This window comes from Aythya marila, assembly GCF_965140915.1.
Source record: "Aythya marila genome assembly, chromosome: 11".
Taxonomy (NCBI): domain Eukaryota; kingdom Metazoa; phylum Chordata; class Aves; order Anseriformes; family Anatidae; genus Aythya; species Aythya marila.
In genome coordinates this window covers 7,879,953-7,893,151 of record NC_139052.1, presented here as the reverse complement: position 1 = coordinate 7,893,151, position 13,199 = coordinate 7,879,953, and the positions used below count along the sequence as shown (strand labels likewise).

The following is a 13,199-nucleotide window of genomic DNA, read 5'->3' as shown; positions in this document are numbered from 1 at the left end:
TTAGTAAAACATGATTTGCAACAACCTGTTGTGCATATAGATGCCCCAGTGTGCAGCCAGGTATATACTTAAAAATAAGTTTTAAACTGAAAGATGGGTTACTCCTTTTCTTATCCCAAATGGGGGCTAGGCAACTTCTTGAGAATTTGATGTCTCTGAGTTGGTGCTCTGCTCCTTATCATAGAACTCAGGGTTACTGAGTCATATAAGTATGTCAGAAGCAAGAGAGTCAATTTTATCCTTTTTATGAAATAGATTTCTATTATTCCTCACAGCACCTATTAGAAAGCTGTTCAAAAACTCCCTCTCCTGATGGTTAGACTTGTAATTTATTTGCTTAAGTCATTTTATTACTTCGTGGTAACTTGCACAATTTTTGTCTTTCAACACAAGTTATTCTGGATTTACAGCATTTGAATGTTACTTTAGCAGTGAAGTCTTTTTTCAGGTTATGTTTTAAGAGCTTGTTTCATAGGAGATGCTTCCGATAGTAAGAGGAAGATGGAAAAGTGAGAAGTTAATCTGCTTAACGTACAGTAAATCCACATTCGAATTACTTTAGTTTTCAGGAGTAAAAGTTAAGCTGCAGAAAAATCACCTGCATGAAAAGCTAGCATACAGTAATCTCAGATCATCAATATGATATTAAAGAAATAAAATAACGCTCCCTACCTGATTTGTTTAAACTTTTCAGAAATGCCCACGTGAAAACTTTGTAATATATAAATGATCATATTGAAGGGTCACCTTTTAGCACAACCTCTGTATTTAAATGAAATGTAAATGTGGTCAGCTGCAAGGTGCGCCAATGTTTTAAAATAGAAGAATGTTTTAATTAGCCTCCTAAAAGAGTGATGATGGGAGAGTCAGTTGAAGCTTTTCTTGAAGGAGATGAATAATAGAACTCAGTAACATTAAACCTCTCATTGTTTTCTTTTTTTTATACTCAGAATAGGTAGAAGGAAATTAACTAAAGAAGGACTGGCAACTTGCAAATCTTCTAACACCTTGTCATATCACCTGGAAACTTATTTAGCTCCTGTTCTAGTTGACAGCTCTTTAAATTTGCATAGGCATAGGCTTAGTGAAACGTTAGGGAAATATAAGGAGTTAGGCTTTTGCAGGCATTTGTTTCCTCACTGAGATTCACCTCGTTACAATGTTAGCCATGTAAAAAAATTATTTCTGTCAGGGATTTCTTATTCCTGTGCCCTTAGAGTACTTGACTGTTGTGTTGTCTTACTACATAAAATGCAAAATCTAACCAAGGTCTGACTAGGGGAAAGGTAAGTGTTAGCAATCAAATAACATCTTAAAATTAAGCTTTTAAAAGTTGTCTACAGGACAACTTTTGGATACCAAGTTCCATAATGAGAAAAATAAATTAACCTGGAATTTTACCTTGAGTTGTGCTATATGATGATAATTGGAGCAGGAGAAAATTAAGACATAAACCAAAGCAGTAACATCAGGTCCATGTATTGGCCTGAGTGCGCTGCATTTCTCACTGAGAAACATGATTACGTTGAGTAAGGAATGTGTAGAAGCTGTACTTGGAGTTTGAACAAACTACTCCTCAAGCAATCTCACTGCTTTCGCTGTAGTTACTTGAAAAGGTGGTCTGAATTTGATACAAATTGTGTTCCAGTTATTTCCTTAATAGACATAACTTAGGGAATGTAGGGCGCAAATATTTTATACCAGGTATTACTCTTTTTATTCTAAGTCAATTCTTTTTGTGTTTGTTAATTACTAGATTTTTTTTCCCCATATGTTTAATACAGCACTAAAAGTGGTATTTATGCTGGTTGGTTGTCTTCTATGCAATACTGCAAAAAATAATAGTAATTTGAAAAAATAACATTATTGTCTTTTAAACAAGAATTTGTCAATTAGCTAACTTTTTTCCTTGTACTAAAATTCAGGTCAAAGTGGGATTCGGCTATATATCGTGAAATATGCAAAACCAGAAGAAAAAAGTTACGTTATATGTCAGTAAATGCCATTTATAAATTGAAAAAAGGTCATCAAGCTGTCTTTGGATTTTTAAAAAGCTGTGCTTGACTTGGTCAGGATCTGTGATGAAAATGTACTGTTTTGGGGGCAAAAGTGCAAAAAGCCTACTTGTCACAGGTCCTACAGGACCTTCTGCTAAAAGCACTTTTCAGTTTCATAAAGAATTGCTTTTAAAGTGCAAACTTTAAGTAGCATAATAATGGAAGAAGCATTTGTGAAATTATCTTGTAGTCTGATTCCGGTTTCATGTTACTGTTTGGTGCATATACGGATTGAGCCAAATTAAATTTGCTGACAGTTTGCTTCTTCATCAGTACTTCCTTATGTCTAGCTGTTTCTACTCCAGTGCCTCAGTACAAATACACAAACTATTTCTTGTGGCTGCAGGTTTTGCTTACTGAAACTTGGTGGGGATTTTAGGGGTTTTCTGGCTGTAGTTCAGCAACATGATTACAAATAAAGAGAATGTGAAAATCTCCAGTGATATTGTCTGCTGCAACCAGCATTTTTCAAGATAAAAGTCCATACAGCAGTACTGTTACTAGTGCAGATACTGATTGTGACATATTTTTTTTAGCATTTAAATTGGGATTTACTGAAGTACTTGCACAGATGTGCGACTTCCAGGCTCGTGCTAGCCTCATTGGCTTCCAGTAACTTTGTATTTACAGTGACGAAGATACATAAATATATTGATGCCTCAGTCTTGCACAGCTCTATACCACTCTTATTTGTATGGCAATTAGAATCCAAAAATAATAAAGTACTGCACTTGTAAAAATGTTACAAGAGTAGAATTAATAATAGAGCATCTACCTATATGAGGATTGGTTTTGTCCATCACCTTTTGTCTTCTTAACTTTTGATTTCTGATTGCTTCATAAGGTGATGTTTTCTTGGTATTTCATTTAAATGCTCTTAGGCACATTGAATACTTCTGTCACAGTGCAAAAGATTATTTGTGATTTTATAAGCGAAACCCCTGAAATATATATTTAAAATGTTGATATTTAAAATGCAGCATTCAGTACTTGTCATTTTCTTAAAAGCTGCTCAGTAATATAGCTAGAAGTATCTAATCTATCTTGCCCTGAGGATAATTTTAAAGTTCCTGTTATTTGTTGGTTTATTTTATCTGTGGCTTGTTGGCTCTTGTTTGAGATTCCTTCTAATTTGAAGCGACTTTTATATTGCTAGGACTGTTTTGTATTATTTATTTACTTATAAAATGTTCTGATGAAGCTGTTGCAGGTTCAGAATAATCCTGCCCTTCTGCAATTATGCACATAAATTACACAATTATACAACTATTGTTATTGAAGAGAAATATAATGGGTGTATGAAATGCTATTTTGCAATAGACTTGCACATTTGAGTGCTGCCCTTTTCTCATTTGGTTGTTATCCGGTTTTTCTTCTCTTCCATCCTGCAGATAAATATTGTCCTTCTCTATGTGCAATTAATTTTATTTGAAAATTGTGCTTTATGCACAACAATCTTTGCTTCTAAAGGTGGTAAGTGATAATCTTTTATTCAGTGGACTGCTAAAACTCATAAACTGCATTCTGCTCTCTGGGATAGCCAGTAGATCTTGCAGAACAAATTACACGTGGTCCAGTTCCAGAATAATACTGCACATTACACTCTGTATGTGTACATTACATAAAATTAATGCTGATTAATCAGCATTCTTAGCACTGTTAACTCTACTCCTATTTTTTGCTCAAATCCCTGTAGAGCTAGACATAAAGCAGAACTGATCTAGGAGCTTGCAGTGAAATCTTACAGACTAGTAGACAAGGTAGTGGACTGCTGTGTTTGTCTGTTACCATCTTGTCCTAAACTTGCATTCACCTGACATAGTAGGTCAAAGAATAAAATGCCAGTTCTGGTTTTGCTAAACTCTTTACATTGTGCTGTTTTATAAAGGAAATTTTAAGAGCAGAGACTGTTAATCTAGCTTTGAGCAACACTGTGTGACTAGCAGAAGGTCACACCACCAGCCAAGAGCAAAGCCACCCATAAAACCAAAGCACACCAGCTATATGCCTCTTTATTCTGCAGAATATTTTAAGAACCAGTTAAGCTACCTAAATGCCACATTTGAGAATCAAGTTCTATTATACGAGTTAATGATGTAATTGAAATCAATGGACAAAATTGTTTGCTTTGTTTTTCAGTCGTCATTAGCCATAAGGAAGCGTGTAATTGCAGATTTGTGTTATCTCCAAAAAAAAAAAAAAAAAAAAAAAAAAATTGTGTTCCTTTGTCACACTTCTAATTAGTTTAATTACTGAGGGCGCAAGGACAGACCAAGTGGGATAGTTGATCTTAGAAAAGGAGCGGGTATTCTCTCAAGTGCAGGAGTAGGTAATCTTTCAAGGCAAGACCTCTGTCCTAAATAACCTGAAACCCACAGGGGACCTCCTGTTAGCAGTAGCTTTTCAGGCCGTTGTATAGCATTAGAAATAAAAGCCTTCATTTCCAGGATAAGTTCTTGCTGGAAATCTAGAACTGATACTAATTATGAAAACCGTGGTCATGTTCCTTTGAGTGTTTAGCCTGTGCTTTTCTAGCAGGACTCCTCATGGCTTTAGTGTCCAAACAGAATAAGGCAGATTGCTTTGTAAATCAATGGTAGACTGAAATACCGTCTACATGGTAACAATGTGTTCCGTGATATTCATGGCTTAAAGGAAGATTGATGTAGGCATATGCATAGTTCCCAGGACCCATTTCACATTTCCATATGAGGGACTTAATTTGACATGTTTATTTACTATTTATTGTCCATCATTTTGTGTTTTCTGTATGAATGAAGTAGCCAGAAGAAAATTGGATGATTCACCTCCTTGTTTCTCTGGCCAAAAGTCTTTAATTAGATTTGAATTAAATTGATGGAGTTACAGCAAATACAAAATGAAATTATATTTAGACCTGGGTTCCATGGTGACTTTAATCCAACTTGGGGCTGTGCTTCCAACAAAAAGGGTAGTCCTATACCTCTTCCCTCCCACCAGTAATGACTTGTTTTAGTTTCTTCTCTCAACACTGGTGCTAGAATTAGTGACATTGTTCCAAGCCACAACAAGGAGGTGATCCAAGCTGAAAACGAATCCCTTTTTGTATGGTTAGTTTCCAAACACATTAGTTCCTTCTCTGAATTCTCTGATGCAGTTACACTACTCATTGGCATGAAGTCAGCATAAAGGAAGAACAGAAATTAGCTGAGAGAAGCAGGAGAGCTGGCTGGACTTCCCTCTCAGAGGCTGGAGCCGTGGCTTTTACATTTGCTGTTCAGGATCAGCCAGGCAAAGCATTTTTTAAGGGGTGTGTAAGGTCTTGCTGTGGGTTGGAAGTAGAAGCCAGGGTCCTGACCTTGGTGCCTTGACATTGAATAGCTCTAAACTCTCTGAAAGTGGTCTCAGAAACCATTGTAAATTTTGTGACACCCCTAACACACAATGCCATGTAATTGTCAGGCGTATTTGGAATACTGCAGTCAGCAACAGTGGTCAGGCAAATACTTGCTATTACAGGGAAACAGGATTGTGTTGTCTTTTGTTATAAAGGTCTCCAGTGTCCATGTTTTTAGGTTACGGCACTAAAAAATTCCTTTGATAAAACTAAAGATGGAATACAATGTTTGCTGTCAAAGAAGTGAAGTGACTCAGATTTAAAACAAACAAACAAACAAAAAAAAAACAACTAAATGTGGACTTTCATTGGAAAAGGTTTATGACATCTTGCTGTGGTTTTTAGTGGTGCTCTCACAAGAGTTCTAGAAGGTGAAGAGTAACTCATCTTGTTCATCTTTATCTGTGTATCAGTTCTGTGTCAGCTTTCTAGTTAAGTAACAGTGTCTGCTGTTTTCTCAAGCCTATATAATTACAGGATGATTGCTGCTCAGGGCACCACCATCATTTGTGAGATTGCACCTGCCTTTCATTAGTAAATGATGCATCCTTTAGTGGCAGTTTGACTGTAAGTGGCGAACAAGCTGGAATTAATGAAGACTTACCCAGCTGGCTCCTATTTCACTTTGTGCGGTTCCAGACAATGTGACATCTTTGTTGGCAGCTCACGGTGTGCCTTCCTATCCTGCCTTGTAACACTATTCTGCTACACAATACACGGAAGGGAAAGCTGCTTCTGCTCCTGCTTGGTGCAGAGGAGAGCAAGCAAACTCAATAATTGATACCAGGCAGGACTGATACTGTACCTGGATACCTGAGATGAGCTGGTTGATTGCTTCAGCTAGCTGTGATCATTTGCTTTTCCCCCCCCTTTGAAGAAGCAGGCATTTAGCCAGATTAATTCTCACCTTAGAGACAAAATGCATTTTCAGCAGTTGACTGAAGAGCAGGACCAGGGTGAGGGTGCAGTAGCTCTATGTGCTTATAGGTACAGCATAACAACTCTGTCTGTTGTCTTGTCACTAGTTGATTTTAGGATGTATTTTTTAAATGTTTGTGTTAAAGGAGAAAACCTATTACGATAGGAGCTGAATTCTTAAGCGTATGCTCTGCCACATCACTCAGGCCTGTGAGAGAAGCAGGTAGTCATCAGGAGTGTTGTGGTTTGGTTATACTTGCATCTAGCACTCTGGCGCTCCCACCCTCCCATCAGCCAGTAACTCTGAGACACAAACTTGCATGTTCTCTAAACTCAGGGCCTGAGCAATGTGCAGAACTCATCATCCAGTATTTCATTGTCATCGGTGTTTCTAGGTTTGAATACAGGGCATAACTTTCCCTTTAAACAAAACAAAACAACACCTTAGGATATTTCAATTATTTTATAACATTCATTGCTTTCTATAGAGTTACTTTATAGCATATATTGCTTTCCAAATCAAAACAGGATGGTACATAAATGGTATCTTTAATGTTTTTCTGCCAGCTCTAAGTTTTCTCCCCAAAACATTAAAAAGTAATCCTTTGCGCCCACTTTCAATATTTCTATTGTATGGTAATACATTTTGTTTTTTTTTAACAGGATTGCACATTCTTCACTCGGAAAGAAATCCTTCGGTAAGTAAACTATATTATTTTTTCTGTCATCACATGGAAAGAACAAAATTGCTTTTTTCTGACTGGCGGGGAAAACAAATGAAACCAGTTATTTTGCATAAATGAATGTAGGATGGGGCTCAGGGTACATGTATAATATGTAAATGTATGTAAGCAAAAGATGTCTGTTGGGTTAACGTCACTAACATAGGCTTTTCTAGGGAGAAGCCATTGAATAGTAGGGAGTCAGTGACTTTCTGAATAGAATTTGCTGCTTTTCTGTTTGTTTTTGCTCAGGATTTTTGTCCTAATAAGGAGTGAGACTACATCTGCGGCATGTATCTAGAATGCATGATATGGCATGTAACTTAGGAGCTCATAATGTTCTAGATTCTCAAATTTTTTTCAGCTTCTGAGACATAAGCAGTATCAGGGAAACAGCCTTTGTTTTCATAAACATTGGAAAGTGCTTTGCTCTGAGATCAGAAATAGATCTGGTCTCTGTGAGAGGTGTTCTTTGCCTTAGCAGTAAACTTCAGTAAGACTGATGTTCAGCAATTCTGTTGAGGTGAAAACTAATGGGTTACTTTATTTTTTGGTGGGGGAAAATAGAGGTGGTATTTCAGCTAATTTCTTACATACCTTTGTTCTTGGTATTTGTGCACCTAAGGTACATCTACAGAAAATTTTGTGGACAAATAGGAGTCTAGAGCATGTGAAATACAGGCCCAAATTAAAGAATATGACACAAAACACAACTAATTATCTAGCAAGATGTTGGCAGGGGGAGAATGGACACACAACTGTAATATGCTGATGAAAGAAAGGAAGTAAGGAATCAAATATTTCCCCAGAAGATGTAATTAAGAAACTTCTTAATCTGAGTACACAGACTTTCACATTTGGGAAACAGCGTTTCCATAATGAAAACTCACACCATCACGAGCAACTGAGAGAACACAGAAAGTGTACTTTGAAAAATATGCTGCAGATTTCAGGAAAAGATGTTCTGAAGTCAGAAAATGTCACTGTATGATAGGCAAGCAGGAATGTTACAGCATCGTGAAATCTGGCTATGAACTGAGGAGTCAGCAACTTTTGTTCTCTTTTTTTCTGGGTTGCAGTGGATAAAAAAAATAGTAGTAGAGAAGTTTCCAATGTGCAGTTTTGACAAGCAGGTAAAGACTGACAGAAATGAAGAGAGATTTCCTCACAGAAATGTCCTAAGGTGTTTTTTACATGCATTCTGGATTTTTTCTTGATGCATGATACTGAAATAAAACTTGTTGAAATTTGATATCAAGGCACTGAATGTTTCAGAATGTTCTAAAAATAGCAATTATAAATGAGCTGGATTTGTGAATGTTTATGTAACAGTATTCTCGGGTGTGTCTCAGAGCTGTGTAATTTGAAACTGCATTTGCAGACAGGTGATTTATGATTTTTTGTCCTCGCATGGTAAGTGTGACAGAGTAGAGGAGGTCACTGCGATTCATAAGACTTTCTGATAAAGGAAGGAGCACCGAACTGTGGCAAAGGTTCTGCTGCTTAAGAACAAGATGATGATTATTTATCTAATAAAGTTTGACATGGTGACTATGCATGGGATAGGGACTGTAGAACTGGAAGTTGTTGGTTTACTTTGTTACTCCTTCACTAATCTATGTAAGCAACTAAGCATCTTTGACAAATTGCCTCTTTAATTCGCCTGTCTTAATATTTTTGTGCCTTTTAAGTATGAGGAAAATATTTCTTTTATCTTGATTGTTGAGGTTGCAAGCTCCTCCTGGTAAGAATAAATCAAACTATTTTACCTCCAGAATGCTAAAAATGGTCTTAGTTGTAGGGTTTGCATTCTGTTGTAGTGAAAATGCTGGTCTGAATACTTCCTGAAGCTAGTGGTGTCCATGAGAGGTGTTGTCATCACCTGGCATTTAAATAGACCAGTTTAAGTACGGTAAAGAGATGACTGTGGGAAACAGTATTTAAGTTAGAACAACCCTGATAGATTTTAATAAGGGCTGCTTTTCTAAAAAGCACAGAAATGTAAACAAATGACTTAGCAAAAAAAAAAAAAAAAAAAGGCAAATAGTTTTTGGCTGAAGTCAGCCTCCCTGGCTGGCTCACCATCTATTAGTATGAGTGGTAGTGATGACACAAGCAAAGGGACACGGTTGCTTAGATGGGGATGAAGGAATAAATATGGCAGCTCCAATTTATATGACTTTAAACTCATGCAAAACAGCATGAGATTGCAATTAGGTGAAATGGGCTAAGTGATATTATCCATCTTTCTGTGCGGGAAAATAGACCATCAAAAAGCCCAAACAACAAATTTCTCTTCTGCTGGTTTAATGAGCTGAATCAGCTCTTTCAAGGGTGAGTGCTAAAGCTGGAACAAGAACCAGAACAGGAAAATGGGACTGAAAATGAGGAAAGTAAAAGAGAGCAAGACTCTACATTTCAGTGGAGGTGAGATGTTAGATTGGCTTAGTCTAGTGTCACTGTAAGACTTTGGTACCATGATCAGTTTAAGTCAACATAAATGCAGGCTGCTGTCAAAGGGGTCGAGGACACGTTCTCCTGATCGATAATCTAAGTGTGGAAGGAAGTATGTTTATAAACTATAAGGAAATAGTGCAATTTAAGTTAAGGTGAAGAAGAAATGAAAATATCATCGTGGCCCATGATTATGGATCTAGGAGGAGGGAAAACTACTATGTTAATGGACTGCAGAAAAGATAATCATGCCTGGTGAAAGAGAAGAAACAAATAATTATTTATCATGTTTCAGTTGAATGTTTATCACCAAAAAATGTAAAAATTCTCGTGGAGAAGTGCTTAACACAACTCATTAAATGAGCCCAGGGCAAGAGCATGTTGAAGATCTGTGGATAATGTAGATGTATATGTACTATCAATGACAAAATATTATCTAAAATACTTACAGGACAGCTGACAAACGTTCAGAATCCTTACTGATTCTATTGATAGGTGTGTGTTAGGGCTTTGAAAGCATACCCCGCTTTGCCTGAGAATGTGGAGATTACACCAGGACTGCAGGACGCAACCTCAGTGTATGGAAAGATGCCAGACCACTGAGTGGATGATCAGCTCTTAAGTGCCTAGAACATAATACGTGCTCAGATGCAGCCACTGTGGATTTGCTAAAAGCAAATCTCCTCCTTCATGAGTGACTGCTCTTGTGGATAAGAGAGAAGAAACAGATGCAACATATCTTTATTGTTGTAAAGCCTTTTTGCATTTTCCTGCATGCATTAGTCCTTTTCTACCTCTGTTGTATGAGTGCACTAACCTCTTGGCTAAGGTACCAGTGAACATACTTGAAAAAAATTGTAAGAACTGCAAGAAGCATTGAGCTGAGGGGGGATTGGACACACTATGAAGATCAACGTTACCTTTTAAAGCCATGCTCAGTGTATCAGAGAGAAGGTCCAAGATCACCAACAGTCTGCACTGAAATTCATACAGTCAGGTATTACGAACTGTCAATAGATAGGAGAAAAAATTGTCAATGCAGAATGGTAAATGGTATTAGTAGTTAAGATATATGGGAAGGGGATTAATTGATCTAAGCAAATTTAAAAAACAAACTGACACCCCCCCACCCTCCCTGGATACCTTTGTTTAAAAAAAAAAAAAAAAAAAGGGGGGGGGGGAGGGATGGGAGCAGGGGGTACTTCTAAGGTGTGTTAACCTAAACATTGTGTGTAAAAGGGGAGAATTCTATTCTAGTCAGCATGTCATTCTGGGACCTCAGTGTGAACAGACTGTCCAGTTTTGGGCATCACCATTCCAAAGAGATTTGTTGTACTGGAAAAGGTCCAGAGAAACAAGAATAAGAGGATTAGTGGAGGAAAAACAAGAAAGAAGAAAGGTTGGAAAAACACGTTATTGATGGCAATAATTAATCTGTTTATATAACATGCCTGTCTTGAGATTGTAGATGGGATCAAATGCTTGTCTTCTATAAGGCAGTATTTCTCCTCCTGAGAAATGTAAATCTGATTTTCTAGCAGCCAAGCTTTTACTCCAGCAATAACGCTTATCTGCTAGCCAACCCGTCTGTTTCTGTTTCTCCCTCTAGACTAGTACAATTTGGCAAATACCCAAGCATTCAAACACAGGTGTTCTTGGATATCTGTCCTAGCCAAAAAGTATGAACTCTGTAAATTAGAATTGTAGAGTTTGAGACTGACTTAACCTAGCTAGACAGCTGCTAGAAGAATATGGCACTAAATTACCAAGTTGGGCACTATCTGGACAATCAGCAAAGCTTTGAACCTTCTCGTGCAGAAGAACATTTATAATTCCGTTGCATTCCCTTCTCTGCGTGTTCATTGGCGTGTGTTTGAGGGGTAAAAGATAAGGTACAGAGGAGCCAATTCTGGCCAATCCAGCTATATGCTGGATTTAAAACCCAAAACCTGCCTGAGAGTGAAGCTGGGAAGAAAAGCAGGGGTTTCCTCCAAGTGTCTGGAAAGCCTTCCTTATAAGGGAACAAATATGGGAAAGGGCCAGAGATGCATTTCCCTTGGGAGCAAGCTGCTGTGCAGATGGAGGGAGAAGCTAGAACACAGCTTCTGTTTTCCTAGCACATCTCATCTTTCAAAAAGTTTGGGGCCCACGTGCAGAAAGGGGAAGTGCCCATATTGTCAGTTCTGGAGAAAAAGGGCTTTGCCAAGAGAATAAAAACCTTGCCATTTAAGCCCGGTGGCATAATTCTGAGACCCTGAAAGGAATCTTTCCTTAACCAGTTGCAGACAGCCCTGAATGTCCCTCGTTTCTCAGCCCCAAACTGAAGAACCTAGGAGTTGGACTTGATGATCCTTATGGGTCCTTTCCAACTCGGGATATTCTATGATTCCATGAACCTCCTTCTCTTTGAGCTTCGGTAACTTTTTCTGTGTGTGGCAGACTTATGGATACAGAGTCATCTGCACCCCAGCTCTCAGACCCCACGTTTGACTGTCTGCAATAACAGCGCTCTAGGACAAGTGCGTGTGCACCCTAACAATTTGCATTGCTACAGCAACTAGCAGCAGTTGAAAATCAGTTCCCAGCTGCTGGCTTTGCCATCAGTATGTTGCATTCTCCCTGCAGTCTGTGCAATTCTGTCTTGAATGTTGTTGCTTCTTTTGATTCTAGCTATCCATATCTCTGGGAGTTCACAAGGGCCGATCTGTCCGTTCCCAGGGCTGTGGGCAGACAAATCGCTGCTGCTGCTGCTCATCTCTGAAGTGTTGTGTTCCTGCATATTCCCAGAAGCTGTTCTGCAGCTTTTCCATGACACTCATACATCTGAACAAGAGCCAGTAGCTTTGATTTTGGTGGGAAACTGAAAGTGCAGCTGAACAGCAACGGAGTGCTTCTCTGGATGTGCTGTTCATTGTTTATTCCGTTCTGTACGTTCGACATTTGGCTAGATCAAGGTGTGGCTCCTATGAGCTCCTGTGGTGCTTTTACTGTGCTAGGCAGCTGAACACCACAACTGCTCTCTCACTCCCCCTCCTTCGAAGAGGAGGGGAAGAAGTAAAGGAAAGAACAACTTATGGGTTGAGATAAGGATAATTAAATTAAAGGGAAAAAATAATTATTAAGGAAAGATGATTATTAATTAAACAATTTAACTAAAGGGAAAATGGGAGAAGTGAGCGGGAAAGGGAAAAACAAAACAAATAAAGGCTATGTGGAAGTGCAGAGGAAAGAAATTACTCTCTGCTTCTCACAAATGAGCGATGCTTGACCACGTCCTTGAAGCAGGGCCTCAACAACGCGTGTAGCTGATGTTCAGGAGGAGGACTGAAGTTTTCATAATGAGAGCCCACCCCTCCCCTCTTCTTCCTTTTTCCACCTTTTATTGCTGAGTGCGACATATGGTATGGAATATCCCTTCAGTTGGTTTAGGTCAGCTGCCCTGGTGATGTTTCTTTTCTCACCTTTTTGCTCACCCCCTAGGAGGGTTAGAGAGGGTCCTGATGCTGTGCCAGCACTGCTCAACAGCAGACACAGCACTGCTGTGATCCCACTGCTGTTCTAGCTCCAAGAGCAGAGCACAGCACTGCATGGGCTGCTGCAGGGAAAGTTAACATCCCAGCCAGACCCAGTACAGCTCCTTGTGGGACTGCTCATCAGCACTCAAGGCCTTGC

At 38.6% G+C, this 13,199-nt stretch overlaps 1 protein-coding gene across 2 annotated transcripts in view; it reads left to right on the top strand.

Annotated features, from left to right (window-relative positions):
* Nucleotides 1-13,199, top strand: part of CIB2 (calcium and integrin binding family member 2) — a 41,076-nt gene that overhangs the window by 4,465 nt on the left and 23,412 nt on the right. For both annotated transcript variants that reach the window (XM_082769366.1, XM_082769365.1), the window contains exon 2: nt 7,015-7,049. Coding sequence is in view for 1 of the 2 variants with exons in the window: in XM_082769365.1 (XP_082625491.1) it covers nt 7,015-7,049 (35 nt within the window). In the remaining variant the exon portion in view is untranslated. The remainder of the gene's footprint in view (nt 1-7,014; nt 7,050-13,199) is intronic.